At 40.3% G+C, this 22168-nt stretch overlaps 3 protein-coding genes across 13 annotated transcripts; all 3 read left to right on the top strand.

Moving 5' to 3' along the window:
- Nucleotides 1-1074: 1074 nt before the first annotated feature.
- Nucleotides 1075-9803, top strand: LOC115749362 (ATP-dependent DNA helicase Q-like 5). Of its 6 annotated transcripts, none has more exons than XM_048279960.1 (20): nt 1075-2219; nt 2298-2351; nt 2633-2745; nt 2868-3080; nt 3177-3255; nt 3551-3604; nt 3720-3794; nt 3926-3979; nt 4387-4431; nt 4513-4607; nt 4703-4832; nt 5321-5419; nt 5870-5925; nt 6050-6152; nt 6936-7064; nt 7147-7316; nt 7489-7510; nt 7591-7706; nt 8264-8448; nt 8595-9803. In XM_048279960.1, exons 1-19 carry the CDS (start codon nt 1125-1127, stop codon nt 8403-8405), a joined length of 2844 nt encoding a protein of 947 aa, XP_048135917.1. In that variant the 5' UTR covers nt 1075-1124; the 3' UTR covers nt 8406-8448; nt 8595-9803. The 6 variants fall into 6 exon arrangements, with proteins under 6 accessions (XP_048135917.1, XP_030541997.1, XP_048135916.1 ...); XM_030686137.2 differs by having other exon boundaries at nt 7486-7510; nt 8304-8448; XM_048279959.1 differs by having other exon boundaries at nt 7486-7510.
- A 2778-nt stretch (nt 9804-12581) lies between these two features.
- On the top strand, nt 12582-15638 carry LOC115749370 (uncharacterized membrane protein YuiD). Its single transcript, XM_030686155.2, has 5 exons — nt 12582-12945; nt 13955-14111; nt 14212-14262; nt 14390-14482; nt 15441-15638. The coding sequence occupies exons 1-5, from the start codon at nt 12623-12625 to the stop codon at nt 15510-15512; spliced, it is 696 nt and encodes a 231-aa protein (XP_030542015.1). The 5' UTR covers nt 12582-12622; the 3' UTR covers nt 15513-15638.
- Nucleotides 15639-16869: 1231 nt separating this feature from the next.
- Nucleotides 16870-20249, top strand: LOC115749368 (remorin 4.1). 6 transcript variants are annotated; one of them, XM_048279955.1, is made up of 5 exons: nt 16870-17093; nt 17256-17434; nt 17859-18827; nt 19009-19090; nt 19943-20249. In XM_048279955.1, exons 3-5 carry the CDS (start codon nt 18043-18045, stop codon nt 20150-20152), a joined length of 1077 nt encoding a protein of 358 aa, XP_048135912.1. In that variant the 5' UTR covers nt 16870-17093; nt 17256-17434; nt 17859-18042; the 3' UTR covers nt 20153-20249. The 6 variants fall into 6 exon arrangements, with proteins under 6 accessions (XP_048135912.1, XP_030542012.1, XP_030542013.1 ...); XM_030686152.2 differs by lacking the exon at nt 16870-17093 and having other exon boundaries at nt 17123-17434; nt 17898-18827; XM_030686153.2 differs by lacking the exon at nt 16870-17093 and having other exon boundaries at nt 17123-17434; nt 17884-18827.
- Nucleotides 20250-22168: the final 1919 nt, after the last annotated feature.

The following is a 22168-nucleotide window of genomic DNA, read 5'->3' as shown; positions in this document are numbered from 1 at the left end:
TACGTCGTAATGTTGGATAGAGATGATTAAAATGTAAAATATTAGTAGCAATAACTATGGGAAAAGAATGAACAGCAAAATAGACAAAAGGGTTTACAATATAATGTTATGTGAATTATATTGAAAGAAATAAATTGAGACTAATGCTAATTTTTTTTCGGTCGGAAGAGTCATGCTAATTGGAATGTCCTTTATCGTGTATAACTCAAAATCAAATAAGAGTGTGAAAGGAAAAAAAAACTATTTCTCTATTTTAAATGGCAATTCTCCGAAGCCTTGCACATAGACAGATTTGATTCGATTAAATTATAATTGTGTATCATTTAAAATGAGTAACTATAGTTTAAAAATTTAATCAAACCAGCAAAATCGACGATGATCGATGTAAATTGTGGGAGATACAAGTGGTACCTTAATTTTGACCCCAAAAAATAGGATTTTACTTTTTGAAATGTTGATATTATTTACGTTTTGTATTTAGCTAAGGCATACCATTCACAAATTGATTGATCAAATTACTTGACAAATACAAAGATTGGTACCCTCATTCCCTTTTTGCATAAATTTGATTATATGTCCAGTATTCACATATAACCAAGTCAAGTCGAGCTTGAATATCAATTTTTAATAGTCGACTGAACTCAAGTTACTTTCAAGCACCGAATTTGTAAATGCGAGTCGAGTAATTTTCGTAGTGTACTAGTTTGACTCCTATTGATTATCCCATTAGTTTATGGATACGAAGGAAATTTAAAAATACGCGAAAACAACATAAGCGATACCCTATTTAAATAAGATAGATGAATCTACTTCGAGCCGCAAACTTTTATTTATGCCTTTTCATTTGTAATTTAAAATTAAAAGAATATTAAAAAATTATGTATTTTTGTATGCCAATATTTGAATTATTTGAAAAAAATAAAATGTTTCAGGTTTAATCAATTTCAAAACATAAACTGCGCAAGACTACAATATAAATCAAAAGTTTAAAAGCAGAGTTTATGATTTTCACACGTGTAAGACTTTGGCGGGAAATCGAAGAACACACGGATGTACCAATTTGTTCCAGGCTCCATGTTCTTCCCTCCTCGCTAACCTTAGCTCGCTCCCTCTTCCTATCTCCCATGGACTCCGACTCCGATTCGGACGGCTCTCACGTCTCTGCCACTCCTCCACGAGACCACATTCCGCCGCCGCCGCCGCCGCCGCCTCTCAAACCAAGGGCTAGACCAACCTCCTCTTCCCGCTCCTCCGCCAGAACTCCCGCTCCAAAGCCCCAAAGCCACCGTCTGCCGAACCCCTCAAACCTTCCCTCCCAAGATCTGACCGCGATGTCAATACCATCTCCTCTCTCCACCGCGCCTTTCCACGTCCGCCGTCCTTTGGATCCACCGGAAACCGTCGCCACCATCGATTCCTTCCAGATTCTCCCAGCTGGCCACTTCTCCAAATCCGCTTCGTTTTCCAAACTTCAAAGACCTTCTCTCAACTTCGAGAACGAGGAATCTGATTTGGCCAGATCGAAATCGGAGCTCAAGAGTGAAACCGTGGAGAGAGATGGATCAGCTGTCAAATCCACAAGTTCAGTGAAAGCTGCGAGGAAGAACCTGAACTTGATTAGAGCTAATGTGGCTCTTCCTCCAACAAAGCTGCGAAAGAGTGGCGGAGAAGGCAATTTTGTTAGGCTTAACATGAACCACAACAGCTACCGGCGCAAATTCCTTAGCAAAAGTGCAAGGAAGAATAGCCGCTCCTCAGGCTTTAAACGATTCCCAAAAAGAAGAAAGGGGAAATTTGGGGCTGAAATTGAGGCCCAAATGGAAGGGGTTTTCGAGGAAGAAGGGCTGGTCACAGAGTCCACGAAACAAAAGATTATGCAGGAGAGTGAGAGTAGGAAGTTTGACAGCGAACTCGTTGAGGCGGCTCTTTCGGCTGTTAGAAATGACGCTTCAGATGTGAATTTAGTGAAGCTGTTGAAATTGGTCTATGGTTATGATTTGTTCCGTGACAGACAATTGGAGGCCATCAGAATGGTTCTTGCGGGGAAATCTACTATGCTGGTTTTGCCAACTGGTGCCGGCAAATCCTTGTGTTATCAGATACCTTCCATGATCTTACCTGGGATGACCCTGGTAGTGAGCCCTTTAGTGGCTTTGATGATTGATCAGCTAAAACAATTGCCTCCAATGATCAACGGTGGTCTTTTGTGTAGCAGTCAGGCAAGTGGTTGGTTGTGACTTGTCTCGGTGTTCCATCCTATGCTTCTCGGATTTGAGTGATTGTTTTCTTTGTTTCAGACGTGGCAAGAGACATCAGAGACACTGAGGCTGCTCCAAGAAGGTAGCATTAAGGTGAACACGTTAAGAATCTTATTCAAGTTGCTTGTTGAATAGTTATTAAAATTTTGGTGTTCTGGACAAGGTTTTGGCAGTCTATTTTCTCTTAAAGGTGCACATTATATCATTATGCAGGTCATTTACCTGCATCTGCACTTGTATTGATAGAGATATTTATCTTTAATTTATCGTGCCATGTATATGCTCTGAACTTTGTCCATACTCCCTTTCAGCGTCATTAAGATTCTTGCTTTTCCCTATTTTTAAGAGCTGAAACTTAAAAAGATGCTCTTCAGGTGCTTTTTGTTTCTCCAGAAAGGTTCCTGAACGAGGACTTCATGGGAATATTTTCTACTGATCAACTTGTGTCACTCGTGGTAATTGATGAAGCTCACTGTCTATCTGAATGGTTAGTCACAGAAACTAGTTTCTCATTCTGAGACCATGAAGCCAGTCATTCCCTTTCTTTAATCTCTAACGGTACAAGTGAAACTTGAAAAACTATTAATCTGCTATTAAATCTTCGCACAGGTCACATAATTTTCGGCCTTCATATACCAGACTCAGGGCTTCTCTGTTTCACGTTAGGCTCCGTGTTAATTGTATTCTTGCAATGACAGCAACAGCCACTTCAACAACCTTGGATGCAGTAATGGGCGCACTAGAAATTCCCTCTTCCAATCTCATCCAGAAGGTTCCATTAAGGGATAACCTGCAGTTATTCATCTCCATGAGTCACAACAGGTGATTTTCCTTCTCCATATGTGTTTGCTTGACAGGCTTTATCACTCTGGATTGCTTAATCTATTGAACTTGATAGTCAGAATTTGTATTTGACAGGATGAAAGACCTACTGATGCTATTAAGGTCATCTCCCTATTCAGAAGTTCAGAGCATCATTGTGTACTGCAAGTTTCAGGTTCATTCTCAAGTCTTATGGTCATCTACTTAATTCTTCATAAAAGGATGGAAAATCCTGTACATTTTCAGTTACACAGATGTGCACTTCTCTATTTTAGCCCCTGGTTTCTGATTTATTTACTCTGTATCTTATAAGTAGCTGCGGAGCACAAACTGTCCTTTGGGTCCAAGTAGTTGTTTGGACATCTTGTTGCCATGATTTTTGTACTTTGTAATATATGTTACCTATGATTGCACTCATACACTATTAAGATCTTCAATAGAACAGTGAGCTGTACTTATTGACATTGCAGTCTGAGACAGATCTAATAAGCAGATATTTACGCGACAACAATATCTCTGCAAAGGTTGGTTTTCTTTATTTTTTCATACTTAAGTTTCTTTCACCTTTTCTCCTGATTTCACATTCAATTGCTGAATTCAAGTTCTAATCTAATATAGTTGTTTGTAATTGTTAAATAGAGTTATCACAGTGGGATCCCTACAAAGGACAGAGCCCGTATACAAGAGTTGTTCTGTTCCAACAAGATTAGAGTGGTAGCTTTATAAACCGGTCCTCTATGCATCGACAATCATCTTACATCTCGTTGTTCTTGGTTACTGTACTTCCTATATTATTGTTGTGGGCTGTAGAATTTTTAAGCAATAATTTGTTTTCTTGTATGAAGATTGTTGCAACGGTGGCATTTGGCATGGGACTCGATAAAAGGGACATTGGAGCGGTAAGAAGAAAACATATTGCTCACTTTGACCTGCAACATGAAGTGGTCCGTGTCGTTATATGAATAGTTATAGATCGATTCAGTGGCATTTTAGGCTATCAATGCATGGATGGAACAGCCCAACCCGTGGCATATAAGTGATTCAATGGACACAGTGAACCCAAGCAGCTGTTGTGCGCTTGTAGCCAACATCAACTGATGCGGAGTTTTGGACTTTTGTACTTTCACTTTTTTGAACTTCATTGGAAAAATTCTCAAGGAACTGGAATGAATATCAATAGCTCGTACCATAATCTATAGTCGTGCTATTAAAATCATATTCACCTTAGATATCCATTAGCTATCTTTCTTCGTGTCTCATCAAGGTTTCTTTTGTTCCTGACGTCACTCATTTGTACCTCCTCCAGATAATGCATTACAGCCTTCCCAACAGCTTGGAAGAATATGTACAGGTTAACCTCTCTTTTTATTTCTTCTTTTCAAGATTTTCATTACAGTAGGTTCCCATGAATGATGAGCTTAGAGTATTGTAGGAGATTGGCCGTGCTGGACGAGATGGGAGGTTGTCTTATTGCCATCTCTTCTATGATGATATGACATACTTCAAGCTCCGTAGTCTCGCTCACAGGTTAACAAATTTACAATCCTATCGCCTGCTTCACTTTTGTTGAGGGACATCAAACATCTTGGGCTGACTTGCATTTTGGATTTCCCCTATCTCAGTGATGGAGTGGATGAGTATGCAGTGGATAAGTTCCTTTGCCAAGTTTTCAACAATGGCACAACTTCACATGGACAAGTCTGTTCAATCATGAAAGAATCGGCATCTCGACGGTTTGATATGAAAGAAGAGGTACCTGCCTTGCAATTTCACTGCTACAGATAATATTATTCCTAGAGAACTTTCTGAGATCAGCAGAAGCCAGGATATACTGAAGAACAATACTAATTTTTTCCATACTAAATCTTATATTGTTACTTTGGGGCAGAGTCCTATGCTAGTTTGATGTTGTTTTGTGTCCCTAAAGCTGTTGGCGGTGTTGCCATAGCTTAAATTTGTTTCTGCATCAGCAACTGATTATCACATGCAGTTGGTGGCAGACAAGTTGAATTTATTCTTGCTATTATTTGTAAACAGTTTGCATGCTCAAGAAGCAAAAGAGAAACCAAATGTAGCCAACTAACTTCACTATGCAGACCTGGTTATTATATATTTATTAGACTCTATGTCGAATGTCGTTCTTGGTTCTAGTGATCTTCGAAAATTCAAGTGCCTCTGAGATTAGCCTTGCTCTGTATTAGGGGATCTGCGGTCTCTATTCTAAATTTCAATGTTGGCAGGTAATGCTCACAATTTTAACGCATTTGGAATTGGGTGAAGTCCAATACTTGCAGTTGCTTCCACAATTAAATGTAACTTGCACTCTGAACTTCCATCAGGTACATATAGATATATCTTCTGAACTTCCATCAGGTACATGTAGATATATCTTCTTAATTGTTCATTACCTTAGAAGCAGGTATGCCTTTTATGAGCTTGAGGACGTATCCTACTACTTCTCTTATTTCCTAAATTGCATCGGCTTTTTGTTGGAGTTAGTCAACGTATATAAGAGGAAAAAATAGGTTATCTGTTCATCTGATTGTCCAAGTCCGACTGCCTCCTATTTCTGTATAGAACTAGGTGAAGATAAAATAATCCAATAGCATAAATCAACTGAACGAGTGTGTTTGTTTCATGGCCCATTTAATTACTGATATGCAAATGTAGTTAATAACACGACCTGTTAAGGCTTCCTTTAACATTACAGATTTTGCATTTGTCTTGGTATGGAAATACTAACCTTATTGTACTGGCTACTGAGATGGTTATAATTTGTCCTTGTGTAGACTCAACCTGTGTTGCTTTCTGACAAGGATATTGTAGTTGCTGCAATTTTGAAAAAGTGAGTAAGATCTCAAATCTGATGCACAGGTGGTCCTTATTCATGTATTTCCTACTAGATTCACTGTGCTGTGGAACTATTTTAAGCCCAACTGTTCACAATCACCTTCTTTCGACATTCGCAGGTCAGAAGCAAGACAAGGGCAATATGTGTTTGACATACCTACTGTGGCAAATAGCATTGGTGTCACAGCAGCAGAATTAACTAATCACCTGCAGAATCTAAAGGTTTGTTGCCAAAAATCAAAAGACAATGGTTACATACTTGATTTCATACTGATCTCATTTGGCAGCCTTTTACCACAGAGGCCTTTTCCCTAGCAAATTGAGTAGAATCCTTACTTTGGATATATATGACCATCTTGAAATATGCTATGATACTGAATTGATTTGTTGGATCGACATTAGATGCATCAATAGTAATGGTCTGTTAATCCTCAGTAAATATTGTTCATGTTCTGCTTATACTTGTCCTGAATTAATTTCTTTCGCTGGTAAACACCGGGAATTCTCACCTCCTTATGTGACCCTATGAGATATGGATGGATGGGGTATAAGGGCTAATATCTGCCCGACTTGAAACTGACTGAATGTTTGTTGGGAGCATGCCGACATTAAATTCGACAGATACAGGGGTGAGTGTGGTCTTCCTTTGGATGTACCAGTCAGCTTCTACTGCTCAAATTGTCAACTTGGAGATAAATGTTACTAGATTGCGATCTTTGTTGTCTTTGCATTCAGTAGTTGAAAGGAAATTGTTCCAGTCAACTACAAGTTTGGGCTGTCTGATGGTCACTTTGTGTATCCTTTGACAAATCAAACTGATCATCAGTTTGGATTTTGGAGCATTTATTCATTTATCTTCCTACAGCATTATGCCTCAGTAGTGGTTGCATCGTAGTAGAGACTGTAGCCTGCACGTTGGTTTATGAGATGTCCAGCTGTTGGTTCTATCTTTAAAGTTAATAGGAATCCTTGACTTCATCTAATATTATTTGGAATGTTTGTCAGCTAAAAGGAGAAATTACATATGAAACGAAGGATTCAGCTTATTGTTACGTGGTAGTGGACGTTCCTGAAGATATTTGCTCCCTCTCAGCAAACGTGACAAAATGGTTGTCCGATATTGAAAGTTGTAAGGTATTGTTGCTAGGTTCTTAGTTATATCAAATGCACCAGAGCCACTGAATGATTAATATCCTTTGATGTTGGATCAAATTAGGTTCATAAACTGGATGCCATGAATGGTGCTGCTGTCTTTGCATTGAATACATGCGAGAGGACCAATGGTTGTTCCGGTACCCAACACACGTGGTGCTTGCAGAGGAAGATTATGGATTACTTTGACAAAGATTATCACTGTGATATCCCTTCTAAGATGACTCAAAGCAGGTAATGGAACATTTGCTGTCTAATCCGACATACATAATGATCTAAGCACTCGATTTAAGGAAAAAAATCTATATTGAGATTTTTTCGAAATATTTGATTCCATCACGAGCGTGTGAATTAAAATCAAGATATCTTATTCCACTGATAGAACTACCGTTGATCTTGGCAGCAGTTTTTTGAGAGCAGATATTAAGGTATGTGGAATTTTGGATTTTGATTATGTTAGAGAATTTTTGTGCTTTTCAAGTGCTTAGGCTTTTATTATTGGTTCCAGGTTTTTCTACAAAGTAATTCCCAGGCAAAGTTCACACCAAGAGCAGTCGCAAGGATATTGCATGGCATTTCAAGCCCAGCCTACCCGTCTATGATTTGGGGCAGAACTCATTTCTGGTATCTTGTCCACTTTCTTTGTTGATAGTTTTCACTGGATCATCTGATTAAGATCATGTTAATACACTGTTTGGAGGATGATTTGGATGAAGAAATCCAATTGGATATCCTCCTTGATGTCAGGTTCCTGTGGAAATGTCTTTTGAAGAATCAGAATTATTTGGGAGCAATTTTCTTTCTTGCTGTCATTGTTTGATAACTTCAAACCTGTTAAGTTTTATGATTTAACTGGGTGGTGGGTTCATCATGGACAATGAATCAAGTGACTTGACACAACTTAGTGTCTGACAAAATCTTGTTCACTTTGCTAATTTGAGTTTAATTTTCAATTGTGTTAACTGGGTGACCTGTTTAATCATAAAAAATGAATCGAGTGATGACACGACTTAGCATCTGACAATTCTTGTACTCTTCGTTTGTTAGCTCGCAATTTTCAATTTAATATGCCCATCAATGTCGGTAATCGTTAATTGATTTCGGTTTTTACCCATTCTGATGAAGTTGCATCATCATCCTGTTTATTCACGACTCTTATTGATGTCACATGCTTCTTAAAGGAACATGCTGATGAGCCGAAGTTTTAATTCTCAAAATCAGGGGAAGATATATGAAGGTGGATTTCCAAGTTGTGATGGAAGCAGCAAAGGCAGAACTTATGAACTTTGTCGGAAAAGACACTGTCTAGTCATTTATAGATAGGTCTATTTTGTCTGCGACAATCATACTGGAGGGTGTTTTTCAGGTAAGTAAACTGCCCAAGCGGTATCAGTTTGGGTACCCTTGTTCAAGCAAAAAGGAAAAGAAAAGAAAAGACAGAAGTACCGTTGTTAAGTGAATTCTCATTTGGAAAAAAATGTCTAAATCCCAGACTAATGCTCTTCTTTGCAGGCTTTGGTGTTTGACAATCTGAAACTTGACAATTGCACTCTTGGATTTGTATAGACTGAAATTAACAATACTTCTGGCTATGAGGTTGCAGCCATTTAAGTGCACTCATGGTCGGTTGACTTTCTCGTCCTGTTACTGACCTTCCCTTCTGGCATGAACTAGCTTTATTCTGGAGATTTGTGCGAGGAAACTTGCTTGGTAAAAGCTTGTGGGAGTTGCAATGCCAAGAAGAAGGCCTTGAATGGATAATGGATGTTGTGCTCTGTTTATCTGACTCAAACGGATCACCCAGCAATCACTGTACCTGACTTGGAAGAAAGTCCGTGAAACTGTCTTCCAAGAGTGGGAGGTGGAGCAAATTGCTTCGAAGCGTTGAGGTCTTTGACGTGGTAGCGAATATTTTCAAAACCAGTTGATTTTTTTCCATGTTACAATCACCTGGTTGGCTAGCAAGTGATCATTTCAGGCAAGTGCACATTAATTCATTCGCTGCTCTTTCAAAGTCAAGCCATGAGAATCCGTGCCTCCATCATGACAAGGTTGCTATGTGATTCTTCCCGACAGAATTACACTTGTGGATAAAAATGTACTTAAGCTGCATTTTGTCTCAGGATGGTTCACAATATATTGCTCCAGTTAACGTTTTTCCACTATTCCAATGACCAAGAAAGTGGAACACATGATGGGGTCATTTACCTCTTGATGGCGTGATCAATTTAGCCGATTCCACTTAGTGGCAGCCGACTTCTCTAGAGGGATAAGGCTTAGTTTGGTGTTGCAAATGTATACTATCTATTAATGTAACGGAGAAGATCAGGGGTTTGTGGAGTACTTAAACAAGTCACCAATCACGGAGCAGCATGAGTTTTGTCGGCTTGCGTCTTGCAGGTAAAAGGATGTATGCTTGTCAAGGAAGGCGAGGTGACTTGACGAGGAGAAAAGGAGGGAAGGAAGTTTGCCAAATGAGCCTCTTGAATTTGCCTTTTCACCGCAATCCATTGATTGATGATACTTAGGCCAAACATCTGGTAAGACGAGGAGCTACACCCTTTTGTCATTTCTTCTCTATTTGGCAGCACAGAAGGATCATATATGCAAGCTTGCCTCCATCCACCTTATGGGAGGAGCTAACTTATGGGAGGAACTAACAAGATGCTAGTGGCATGATTTGCTAATAGGATGGATGATTCTGAGGAGTTATTTATTGTATCTAAGAGGTAAACTTCTACTGGAATGACTAATGCTTTTCTGATTTGCACTAGCGATGGATCTGGACCGATCCTCATCCTTGCCTTTTAGAGTCAGAAATTGCGTACCGATGAACAGTCATTTAACCCCAATTTCCATAACAACGTACTCCTAGTCCTCATCCTGGTGATCGTTAGCTCTTGCGGCTGTCCTACTAGAGGATGGTCCAATCAATCTAATGCGGACCTCATGAGATCTATGAAACGAAATAATTTTCTTGGGGTAAAGATTGTGCAGTGCTTTCTCTATTCATTTATAAATAAGTTGGTCCCTTGCAAAGATAAAGTAAAGAAGAATATTTCTCCGAGCTAGTTGCGTCTAATCCAAAAGGAAAACAAAAAGGTAGGACATTTGGCAAGCAAGTACCTAATACCATTAGTTAACAATGGTGCTAACCAATGACCAAATGGAAAAGTTTGATTTGACCGTGTTCTTAGTTAGTTTCCCCATTCGTATGTAGTCTTAGGAACTGAAAAATCAAAAGAGAAGCAAAGGCGTAATTTGTTACTTCATTTCTTCTTTATGGGTGAACTTCATGGTTTTTCATTGCTAAGAGTGCGACAAGAATGGAAAGACCTGTGGACCAGAGGGATTTCTTTTTCCTTTGATAATTGAGTTTTCGAAATGATGTGATTGAGGCGGAAAATCAATTAGTTTCATGGCATTTTCTTCCATTTTTGAAAGTTGAGATCATGCCATGGCTCTTTTTCATGAAACCCCGTAATCTCATACTTTTGCCAGTGCAATGCACCGAGAAAGGGAATTGGGAAGAAAAGCTAGAGAAACTTGTGCTAATTATTTGAGGGTGCAACACGTTTGTTGTTGGTAGGAGTTGCCTAAGGGCCTCTTTGGTAATGATTATGATTTTTTGATTATGTTTTCGAAACAAAAAAAAATGAAAAACCTTTTCATAACGTAAATGATTTTGATTCTCAAATTCTCAAATTTTGTTCTCGGGATTCGATTTAGAGCAAAAACTTTAATAAAAAAAAATTTGAATTTCTGTTCCATGATCACTTTTGAGAAACAAGATCAATATTGCGAGAAGGCTCAAGGAAGGCTCTCACTTTGTTCCCTCGACCCCCAAAAAAGAACTAAGCCTCTAGGAAGAATGCTCCACTAGCTAGCTCCAACACTGTCATCGGCATCTCTCGTCGCACAACTCTGATGACTTTTGTTTCGTTGTTCGGTTTCCTCGTCGTCTCTTTACCAACGATCTCGCTGAGGTGGCCCTAGTTAGCCTTGAGTGAGGGGTCCTTGATGATCCGAGCAAGGGTCGGCCTCATCGGCCTCGAGCAAGGGTCTCCCTCGCCGATCCGGGCGAGGGCCACCCTAGTCGGCTTCGAGTGGAGGTTGCTCTTGCCGATCCGGGTTCAGCCTCGAGCAAGGGTCACCCTCACAAGCTTTTTGTTGGCCGATTTGGGTGAGGGCCGCCCTCGTCAACCTCAAGCGAACACCGTTGCTCGAACACCGTCCCATTTTGTCCCTACCTCTTCTTTCTTGTGGAGCTTATGTCCTTTTTTAAAGATATTGCATATGTTTTCATGCTCTACGAAATAAATAAACTAGTTATGGATTATGCATGATCTGTATTCATTTTATTAGTGATGCTATATAGCTTGACTTTACAAAGGCAAGATATAATGATTTGACTTAAACAGAAAAAAATGGGAAGAGAAATTATTCTGGAAATAGAAATTTTGTATAGTTATTAAACTCATTTCTACTCTTGGGAATAGAAATTTTGTGTAGTTATTAAATGCGTTCTAATTCTCTAAAACTCACGAACAAAATAAAAAAGAATCAATTCCGGAATTGATTTTTTGGACCAAAGTCATTGCCAAACACACGTCGGTTTGGCAATGATTCTTATTCTCTAATTTTGTTCTCCGGAATAAAAAAAGATGAGAAACATGTTTGGTAACGTAAATGATTCTAATTCTGTTTCCAAGAACAATTTTGGAGCAAAAATAAGAATGAAAAGAAAATTAATTATGAAAAAAAGAATCACTTTTGAAACCAGAAAAAAGAACAAAGTCTCAATTCTTTTAAAAAGATTAAGGCCACATGGGCTCCTACGTGGACTTATGAACTTTGAAAAAATTAAAATTAGATTTAAAATTTATTAACAATAAATTTTAAATATATTTTTTAAAATAAATTTAAAAATAAGCTTTAAAATTTAACAAAAAAGTTACAAATTTTAAAAAATGCAAAAATTTTATTTTTAAAAAAAATAAAAATGGGGGAAATTAATAATGATAATAATAATGTTAAAAAATTTAATTTTTTTAAAATAATTTTTTAAAAAAAATAATTCTTGCTACCCGATTATTCTTGGGAACAACAATTTTGTTCGATTACCAAACACGTTATGATTCTCTAAAAATCATCCACAAAATAAAATCAGAAAATATAATTCTAATCAAAATTATTTTTTTGAATCAGAATCATCAAGCCTTACCATCTTGCCGCTTGGTGGGAAGGCATAGCTATGCCGTCACTGCTCCGGTCTCTCCCAAAATCGAACTAAAACCTATTAGAGTATTTTGTAACATAAAAAAAAATTGAGAAATCTGATTTTATTTCGGTAATAAATTTAATCCTACTTAATTAAATAAATAAAAAGCAGGGTCATAATAATATCGAACGAGTATTGTGTACATTCGATACATGTGAGTTCATGATCACGTGAGTCTCCCGTGGCCACGGACGGCTCAGATGTGGACCGTGCGTGCAAGAGTTTACGTTGGAAATATTCCGCGAAACAGAATTAATCGATGCCTTTTATTCTCTACACTTTCTCGAGACCAGAAAAGAAAGCAACTACCACCAGAACAGCGACGTGCCTTTCTACCGTCTCGCCGCGCTCCACTCGAGCGCCAAGACCCATTTTTCTTCTTCGACACGTGAAACTTTCGCCGGAGGCTGCGATGTGGACGAGGTCATTGGTCCAAGCCGCCGCCTCATCGTCCTCCTCCTCCACCGCCGCCGCCGCCGCCTCGCCGATGTCTTCTTCATCGTCGATCCTAATGAATCATCCCCTCGCTTCCGCTCTCGTCGCGTTCGCGATCTCTCAGTTCACTAAGCTCTTCTTCTCCTGGTATTTTCGCTCGCTTTCTCCTCTTTTGCAATGATTGCGTATGTACTTGGATTTGTGTCTAGATGTTGATTCTCTTTGAAATCCTCTTGAGCAACGTGGTTAGAACTTTTTGTTGCATTGTACTTCTCGTGAATTGTTTTAGCAACATGAATGGTTGCCGCAAGACTAACATGGAGATATACTTAGAATGCCAAGGCCTGAGGTTGAGTCCGGGATTAGTATCTAGATGTTGATTCTCTTTGGAATAATCACTTTTAGCATCTCACGTGCTTGAGGATAATCCCCCACTCACTGATTGCTCTCCCTAGGACGCTTTCCTTCTGCTATTACCTCAGGTTTTTCTTTGTTTATTCACGTCTTTGGAGCACTTGTGAGCTCGAGAAAGAGAGAAGGACAATCAATAAAAGCACAGAGTAATTTCGCTGTAGGAATATTTCTCGCTATGTCACCTCCAAGGATAGTTCGCTTTTTGGTCACTGTGCAGCTGTGTCGCATTGCAAGCACTTATCTTACAAGGTTTCTTGTTCATCTGGACCCTTAATCTGCTTTCTCTGCTTTTTGCCCCAAACTGCGCACCTGCTTGTTCATTGGTTGAGGCCTACCGTACTTGTAATGATGGGATTTGCTGTTAGGATGAAATGGTTTAAAGTTTGAATAATTGATTGAATTGATTCGATCGACTCTAGGAGGTCTAGCAGAAAATGTGGCCAATCACTCCACAGTTTGATCGGATGTCTCTCTCATCCATCGAAGAAGAATGATCTACTGATTCACTGAGGTTGAAATTCAATTTTGTTTCTAGTGAAGACTTGCGTTAGGAATGTAGCTATATGCTTCAAAGGAGCATGCATAGCATTTTCTAAAGTTTGTTTTTACTTTTGGTTTATTGCGGTTTGTCTGATTCCTTGAAAATTTCTAGTTTGAAACATGAGGTTTTAGATTACTATTAACTTGTGTGGATGAGTAGTATAACCTAATTTCTGAGTCTTAAGCTTCGGTAGATGCACAGGTATAAAGAAAGACGACTGGATCTCAAGCAACTTGTTGCATCAGGGGGAATGCCATCATCTCACTCCGCAACTGTCACTGCCCTAGCTGTGGCCACTGGATTTCAAGATGGCCTGGGAGGATCACTGTTCGCAATTGCGCTAATCATAGCATGCATCGTATGGCTCAGCCTTTCTTTATCACGTTGCATTTTTGCGTGACGTATGATTGAGCATGTTGTACCATGCTTTTCTCTGTAATGTAGAAATCTGGTTGCAGGTGATGTATGATGCAACTGGCGTAAGATTGCATGCTGGTCGTCAAGCAGAGGTGCACTTTGCTACTCCTTTGTTCTCGTTTGCAAACTGGCCAGCCGCTCCCTTTAAGTTCTGTCTTTCGGTTTGGGCTTGAAAGTTTGTAGAATCTTCTGTTTTCAACCATCAGTGGCTTCGTGTAGGTTTTAAATCAAATCGTGTACGGACTTCCTGCTGAACATCCTCTGGCTGAGAGCAGGCCATTACACGAACTCTTAGGCCATACTCCTCCTCAGGTTCTCTTTACAGCATTTTGATAAACTTCTATATGGCATCTTATCATCTATATTACAATGCTCTTTCTTTGTGAGATATGAATTGTTTAATCAAGTTGTTTTTCAATTCACGTCTAGCTGAGTAATTTATTGCTCAATTGCCGGTTTCATAGATTTGCATCCTAGATTGGCACATCATGGTAAGAGCAAGTACTTTTTCTTCATGATTCAGTTGACAAACTTCTACAATCTATTAAATGCATGTAGTTAAGAACCATACATGAGGCTTTCTCCTCATATGTTTCCTACTTGTAAGCACTTAGTGGTCGTACAGGACACTCATATTCTGCTAAGAAGTTGGTGAGATTCAGACCATTCCATGTAGGGAGTTCTGCTAGATGTAAAGGTAGTTATAGAATATTTTGAATGTCCTGGTGGTGGCGAAGTCCTGGTAAGCGTACCAATAAGGCCTGTGAAAATCAATATGAGATAGTGCCTATATTTAAATGATCTAGGTGGAGCTCATTTACATACTGGTGTTGGCTCTTTTTCAGCACGAGTTCTGCGGAACTTGGGACATTGATTTTCTTATAGGATCAGAAAAATAGCATTTCAGAGCATGAGGCCCTTGCATGCAGCCTGGCTATCTTGTGCCTGTGATCTGAACTCTAGGTCACAACAACCTCACTAATCACCACTGTACATACATAGACAACACTCATTCATTCGTTCACAACCATATCTATTCATGTCTAATATACATGTCTGTTTATATGTACATATACTAACACATACATGCGTTTCATTTTTACTTAAATCTCCAATGACCATCTTTTTCCCTATTTCGGGGGTAACCTGCTTCCGATCTATGTACATTGCGAAGGATATGATTATGCTGCACATCTTTGCCTCAAGGGCACTTGTTGTCAGTTACCCGTTGAGGAAAAGTTGGTTTACCATTTGGATACGAACCTTATAGGTTATTGCTGGTGGATTGCTTGGGATTGCCACAGCGGCTGTTGGTCATTTGATCATAGTAACTTGTATCTGAAATTGAAATAGAAGTAGAATCGCAGGAGTTCATTCTCGTTTGTGGTTATCCTGTAAAGCCCATTGATTGGTACAGACTCAGTGACAGAGACTTGCAGATAGGTGATAATGAACATATTTTTTTCCTTCAAACTGGTGTCATTACTTCCGAGTCTCTTGTGTTCCTCACTAACTGCATCGTGTGAAATTTACCCTTTTTTCTTTATTTTTGTTTTCGCTACAACTGCCTCCTTCACAGGCTGGGGAGAAAATGTTTATAATATAGTTTGTAGCTCGAAAACTTCTCTAAACGACCGGAATACATAGGCAGTGAAATTTGCCCTTGCAAATGATATTTAAACTGGGCTATCTTATTTTGTAGATCAACTCATCCGGGAAAATTACTGGGAGTGGTATAGGAACTCTGTGCTTCATGTGTAACATTCAGAGAATTTGAGAAAGGAAACCTCAGTCAAGGAAAAGATAACGCTTGGTATATCTAATATACAAGAGGTCTCGGAAATGAACCTTAAATCATTCAGGACGCGTGATAATAATTTTCAATTGATCACATGAAAATAATGGTCGGCCCCAGAATTTATTGGGATCTTCAGGTTGGTCCAATCATTATTCAGTGATAGAGGCATCTCTTTTTATTTTTTCTTAAGCACACTGTTGATATGGACCGGACGAGACCAAGAACGATTTCGTCCCGAGACAGGTCCACACGCAAGTGGGTCCAGATGCTCCGAGGGAACCAACACGGCTGCATGTGATTTTATTGCCGCAACAGGTTTCTCCTTCATTTCCATTCAATCCAGGGCGGTCATCCATTTGTACCTCCAAGGAGTGAAGTGAGAGCGTCCAAACTCGGCCATCAGTTAACCCCATTTTGTACCAACTAGACGGACCCTCGCCCTCGTCCATGTGATCGGCTCAGAGGCCCCTCATTGACCTTCTGATCCCCACATTCACCCGGGCCTCACACCCGCCTTTCCCCCGATCTCCCACCATCCACCTCGACTCCTCGAGCCATTATTGGGCGCTATAGGCATGCGCAATCTCCTTTCCATTACGTCAATCCCGCTGGACCATTGGTTTACGCGATTTCATAGTTATGAATGGGGTGCTTGTATGAGAGAATTACTACTTAGTACTCGCACCCCACCAATGAGGCGAGAAAAACCGACTCTAATGGCTTGACCCGATGGGATATGATTGACGGTCATTGTGAATAACTGTACGAACTCGTGTGTTCTTATGGAACTCATTACGGTTCTCGAAAATAATCGATATTTTACCGACTTGTAAAAGGAAGTTTTTTTTTTTTTTTTTTGGTCGGAGTAAAAGGAAGTTCGCGATGCGTACACTTTAACCAGTTACCGTTAAAAAAGGACAACCGACCTGTTTCAGCGAGATGAAACCGACTCTCCGGCCTCTGGGGAGCAGAGCAGAGAGAGAGAGAGAGAGAGAGAGAGAGAGAGAGAGAGAGAGAGATACCTCCGATTCCGTTAAAACACAAGTCAGAAAAAGTTGCAGAACTCGGCAGTGAGCTGCATGTTACCTGTTCATCCCAGCATTATTAAACTCCGCAGTTTCCCAGGTAAATACATTTTTTTAATAAGGGATTATCTTCTCTTTCTTTTTCGTTTTCTTCTGCTACTGCCAAGTGCTCTGTCTGTTTGGTTCTGTCACGCGTCAGGAACCATGCAAATGCGAGCATGTGTGGGTGCAACTGCTTTTAATAATGTTGTTCACTGTGCAGTAGATCTCAACTTCATCGTCCCTCGCAGCTCAGCAAGACCCCCAAAGAATCCATGCTTTTCAAGGCGTTTTCTTATTCTCTGCGCAAAAAAAAGAAACAGGCCCATCTGCCATTTCTGCTCCTCTGAAGCCACATTGCGCTTCGTTTGAAGATCTGTATCCTCATTGTGATTTAAGCAGGTACCAAACCCCCCCCCTCTCTCTCTCTCTAGCAATTGGATGATTGGTGGGTGGTGGGGGATTTCGAAACTTGAAGATATTTGTTTTTTTTTTCCTGGAGGATAAATCTGAAGTGGGTCCCTTCCAACAGCAATGGAAACTTCATATCTTGTTGTGTGGGTTGGGGGGTTTCTTGCTCATTGATGCTTATCTGATTTTTCCGTTTTTAGCGGTTTGTGCTTAAGCAGCTTGCAAGAGGCAAATTTGCCTGCTTTCTCAATTTATCCTCTTGACAAGATGCTTCAGATTCTGCCCCTTTTCTTTGAAGTCCTTTCTTCACCTTTTCCCTTATGATTCATTGAAGTTAGCCCTGTCATGCTCAAATGCGTAACCTGTCTCTTGGGGCTACCAAGAAATGTGAATTGTTCTGGTTTTCCAGGTGCAGAAGGATTAATGAATCTTGTTACAAGCGCCTTCAATGCAGATCTGATCTTGACCATCATGACAAATGTGAAGGATCCAAGGTGGATATAACTCATAGCTATAAGTAGACATCTGATCTACTGAGAGAGAGAGAGAGAGAGAGAGAGAGAGAGAGCGAGACAGAGAGAGAGAGGTATTCAGGGACAATGAAATCTCCTGTAGAAGATAAGAGCTGCTACAGTCAGGGACCAACGCAGGAGATCTCGAGTGGTAGTTCCATCGGCTTCGAGTTTCACCAGGCGAATGGAAGCAATCGAGCTTCCCATCATCATCGGACCGCTCTAGGCAAACCAACCCCGTCCAAATGGGATGATGCGCAGAAATGGCTGGTTGGGATTTCGAGAGTGGGTGGAGACAAGAGCCAATCGAAAACCAAACCGAGAAACTCCAACGCCGATGACCGAAGATTGATTGCCCCGGCCCCGCCAGAGCAGGAATATTCCAACGGTGAGGATGAATGCGAGTTTGAGCAAAATGTAGGCATGGAACATGCAATAGCAGGTCAATATGAAGTGGAGACAAAGAAGGTGGAGTGTGATGAGTCCGTCTGGAGGATCAATAAGCCAGCGCAGAATTGCATGCCAGCCGTACGATCAGTGTGCGTGAGGGACATGGGGACTGATATGACTCCGATCACGAGCCAAGAGCCATCTAGGACCGCTACCCCAATCAGAGCCAGGACTCCTGCCGCTCGAAGCCCCATCAATTCGGGATCTTCTACTCCTGTCAGTTGTCAACATGGGGCTGCGTTGATGGAAGGCAGAAGTGGCGTCGCTCCTTCTGGTGCGCACGTGATCGGTGCCTGTATGAAAGGCGCGCATGCCTGTGAGCTGAGTGGGAACATGAGTTCAAATCATGCAAAGAAGTTGAGTCCTCTGGAATCGCGAGCAATGGCTTGGGACGAGGCGGAGCGCGCCAAGTTCATGGCCAGGTGATTCTAGTCAGAGAGTCCCCTCGTTTGGCGCTAGCTAACTGTAATTTTAGACATGATAGTGTCCTAATGCTTTTCTAGTTGAGGATCGAGCAATGTCTCACTATTGTCTCAGGCATTGGTGGACTCGGCAATCAAAAAGACGATTAATTTTTTGTATCATTCCTGTTTTGGCTTGTAGGTATAAGCGCGAGGAGGTAAAGATACAAGCCTGGGAAAATCATGAGAAAAGGAAAGCCGAAATGCAAATGAAAAGGATGGAGGTACCCTTCTTTCCCTGTTCTAATTATCCACATTGACAGATTTTTCTTCTGGCAGTGATACTGAATAGCTATCCCCCAGGACCCCCCTACTATTCCTCGAGAGATTGATGCTAGAAATATGCTGATTCCCTGGTTTGCGTGCTTGATGATTCTAATAGTATTGCCTTGTTCTGGCTAGACTGCTGGAAATCATTCTGTGAGTGTAGTGGGAACACTACTATGTCGAGTGGCTTTCACTACTGTCAGTTCCAACCCATGAGGACTTATAGGAATACTTCACTTAGCTGTAGTCCGAGGAAAGTGCTGAAGAAAACATGGCATTTGCGCCCGCCTCCATTGTCATGGTTTCTTTCGCAGCCTCTGATGCGCAGAAAGGGCTTGTCCTGTCTGCTCTGTGCATCAGAAGTGCTCAATAACACAACCTTTGAACTTCACCATATTTCTGTTCCCGCCCTTTGTTACTCGGGTCACCATTCACGGTAGAACTATTCCTATTCAGCAAGTAGTGATTCCGCGAGGGCTTTGAGTAGCTTGAATTCGTGGAACTTGCTCAAATATTATTCTGCGGTTGAACAGTAGATTTTCCTTCCATGATTTTAGGGAGGATAGCAAAAGGAAGTCCAGGAAAAGGGAAGAGTAAATAGGTTTCACGTATCAATCTCCATGCGTATCTTTGAAAATTCATGACTTGATGCAGCATGGTTAGATGGCTCGTTTTGAATCTTAGATCCTTAATTCAGGGATTTGAAGATATACGAACTTTGTAGTTTATCATACATTTTGCAGATACTCCACGAAACAGGGCATGCGTCTCTACAACAGCATTTCTAATTCCTTTTGGTCCGTCTCTAGGTCAAGGCCGAGAGATTGAAAGCTCGCGCACAAGAGAAATTAGCGAACAAACTCGCTTCCACGAGGAGAGTAGCGGAAGAGAAGCGCGCGAACGCAGAGGCTGAGCTGAATGAGAAAGCTGTGAGGACGTCGGAGAGGGCGGACTACATAAGGAGGACCGGCCACTTGCCCTCTTCCTTCTCGCTCAGGCTTCCTTCCTTTTGCTGGTAGAGCTGTAGCAATGTAACTACATCCTGCCATTGTTTTTTATCCGAAGGAGAAGTTGTTATTTGCACGTTTAATTAGGTTACGCAAAACTTCATGGATTCAAGATTAGAGTAATGGTGATTGTTCGGGTAGCCTGTCTTGTGGAAGGATTTTGCATGTTGATTGATATGTGATAGGAAAATATTTTCCTGACAGTACTATCATGGATAATACAATTTTAACCGTAAATCCAAATACTATCACAGTGTGTTTTGCATAAAGAATTCATTGATTGGGGGATGGTGTGGTCAAAATTGATTGACAGCGTTATTAAATTGTCAAGTTAGCGTTTTTCTCTGTGATAATAGGGTCGCCTTACTTTATTGTAGATTCAATTCGATACGCCGAGTTAGTATTTTAAAGGTGAGAATAGAAGTCAATTCACGATAATTAATTTACGCATTTATTTGACTTGAATATTTTAATGAATTTTGTTTATTTACGGCATATTTGGATAACAAAAGTGGGAGGTGGAGAAAACTTTCGTGGGGGCGAGGAAAGAATTGATGAAGAGAATGGTTTCTCAAGGCGGAGAATTAGGGTCCGTATGGTAACATTTCTGTTCTTGGGAACATATTTGGAACAGAAATAATTTTTTTGTGTTTCTGTCCCCCACTACGATTTTCGGGAAAAAAAGCACGTTTGGCAAGTAAAAAAAAAAACTTTTTTTTTTTTATCAAAATGAAGGATCTACAACTGCCGTCGGCGGCAAGGTGACCGGCGGGGGCGACGGCTGGTGGGCGGTGGCGGCGGCCGGCGATCTGCGGCCGTCGCGGCCACTTTAACTCCTCGCCGATGATGGTGAGTGGTGGTGGCTTGCAAAAGCTCGCCCTCAAGTTGTTTCTAAAAAGTGTTCGAAAACTCAGAAACAAATTTTTGTTGTTTCTCATTTTTGCTCCAAAAGTGTTCTAGAAACACTTTTCGAACAATTTTTTACCATCCGTATTTCCGGAATGTTACCATACGGACTCTTAAGACCTTGTTTATCTCGCAATAAATAAATGATTTCAGAAAAATATTTATTATTGACTAATTATTTTAAGCGATATAAATGGTCGTTTTTAGAAAAATATTATTTTTAATTGTCCATTTTCAGCCAAACAAATGGATTTGCTGGGACGGGCATGAAATTGAGAGGGAATAAAAATACTTATGTGGGAAGTACACTTTCACCCTTGAGTAGGAGAATGTTTCATCAAGGCCATACTTTTGGCTTAGATTCGTAGGGAATATTACAAGGATATCATTCCCCTCTTTGTACTTTCTTAAATGGTACAGTGCATTGTAATTTTCTCTTTAGTTGTAGGGAATATATTAAGTAGATTACTAACTACTTTGACAAGATATAATTGGTCGCATATAACAATTTCTTTCTACATGGTGCTCTAATATTTTTTTTCACGTTTATTTTAAATTTGCGAATTCTCTAAATAATAGAATTAAAACCCAATAAATTATCATGTCAACTACATGGGTTCCCTTGATAATTACTTTCAAGCTCACTGACTATTTCAAACCAAAAAGAAAAAAAAAATCACGTTTTTGTGAAATTTATATTATTTCCCGTTACTCGCAAGCCCATAATGAAACCACAGTTGCCCATCCCCGTCATTATCGCCCACTTTACCGGCCATCATTTATTTCCCGCTCCTTCCAACTGCTTTCTTAACGTGGCGCGAAAAACGTTTGATTGTAATATCTTTAATTTCAATAACACTCTTTCTAATTCGAGGTTCCGTATCGATACGAAAGAATATGTCGGACGTCCATTTTGAGAGGTCGTCATATCACCAGTTTCCAACTTTAGGCGCAAATCTACTTGGAGGGACTCAAAATAAATCTCCATGAGTGCACCTCCTTGAAGCTTGAACCATCATCATCTCTATCATACAGTCATTCTCTCCAATTTCTATATGCTTATTTCAAGTCAACGCGGTCAACAGCAATATGCCTTGGAATCTTCTTTGGACAATCGAACCG

The sequence above is a fragment of the Rhodamnia argentea genome, chromosome 6 (assembly GCF_020921035.1).
Source record: "Rhodamnia argentea isolate NSW1041297 chromosome 6, ASM2092103v1, whole genome shotgun sequence".
NCBI classification, from domain to species: Eukaryota; Viridiplantae; Streptophyta; class Magnoliopsida; order Myrtales; family Myrtaceae; genus Rhodamnia; species Rhodamnia argentea.
This window is presented reverse-complemented; position numbering and strand designations above follow the sequence as displayed.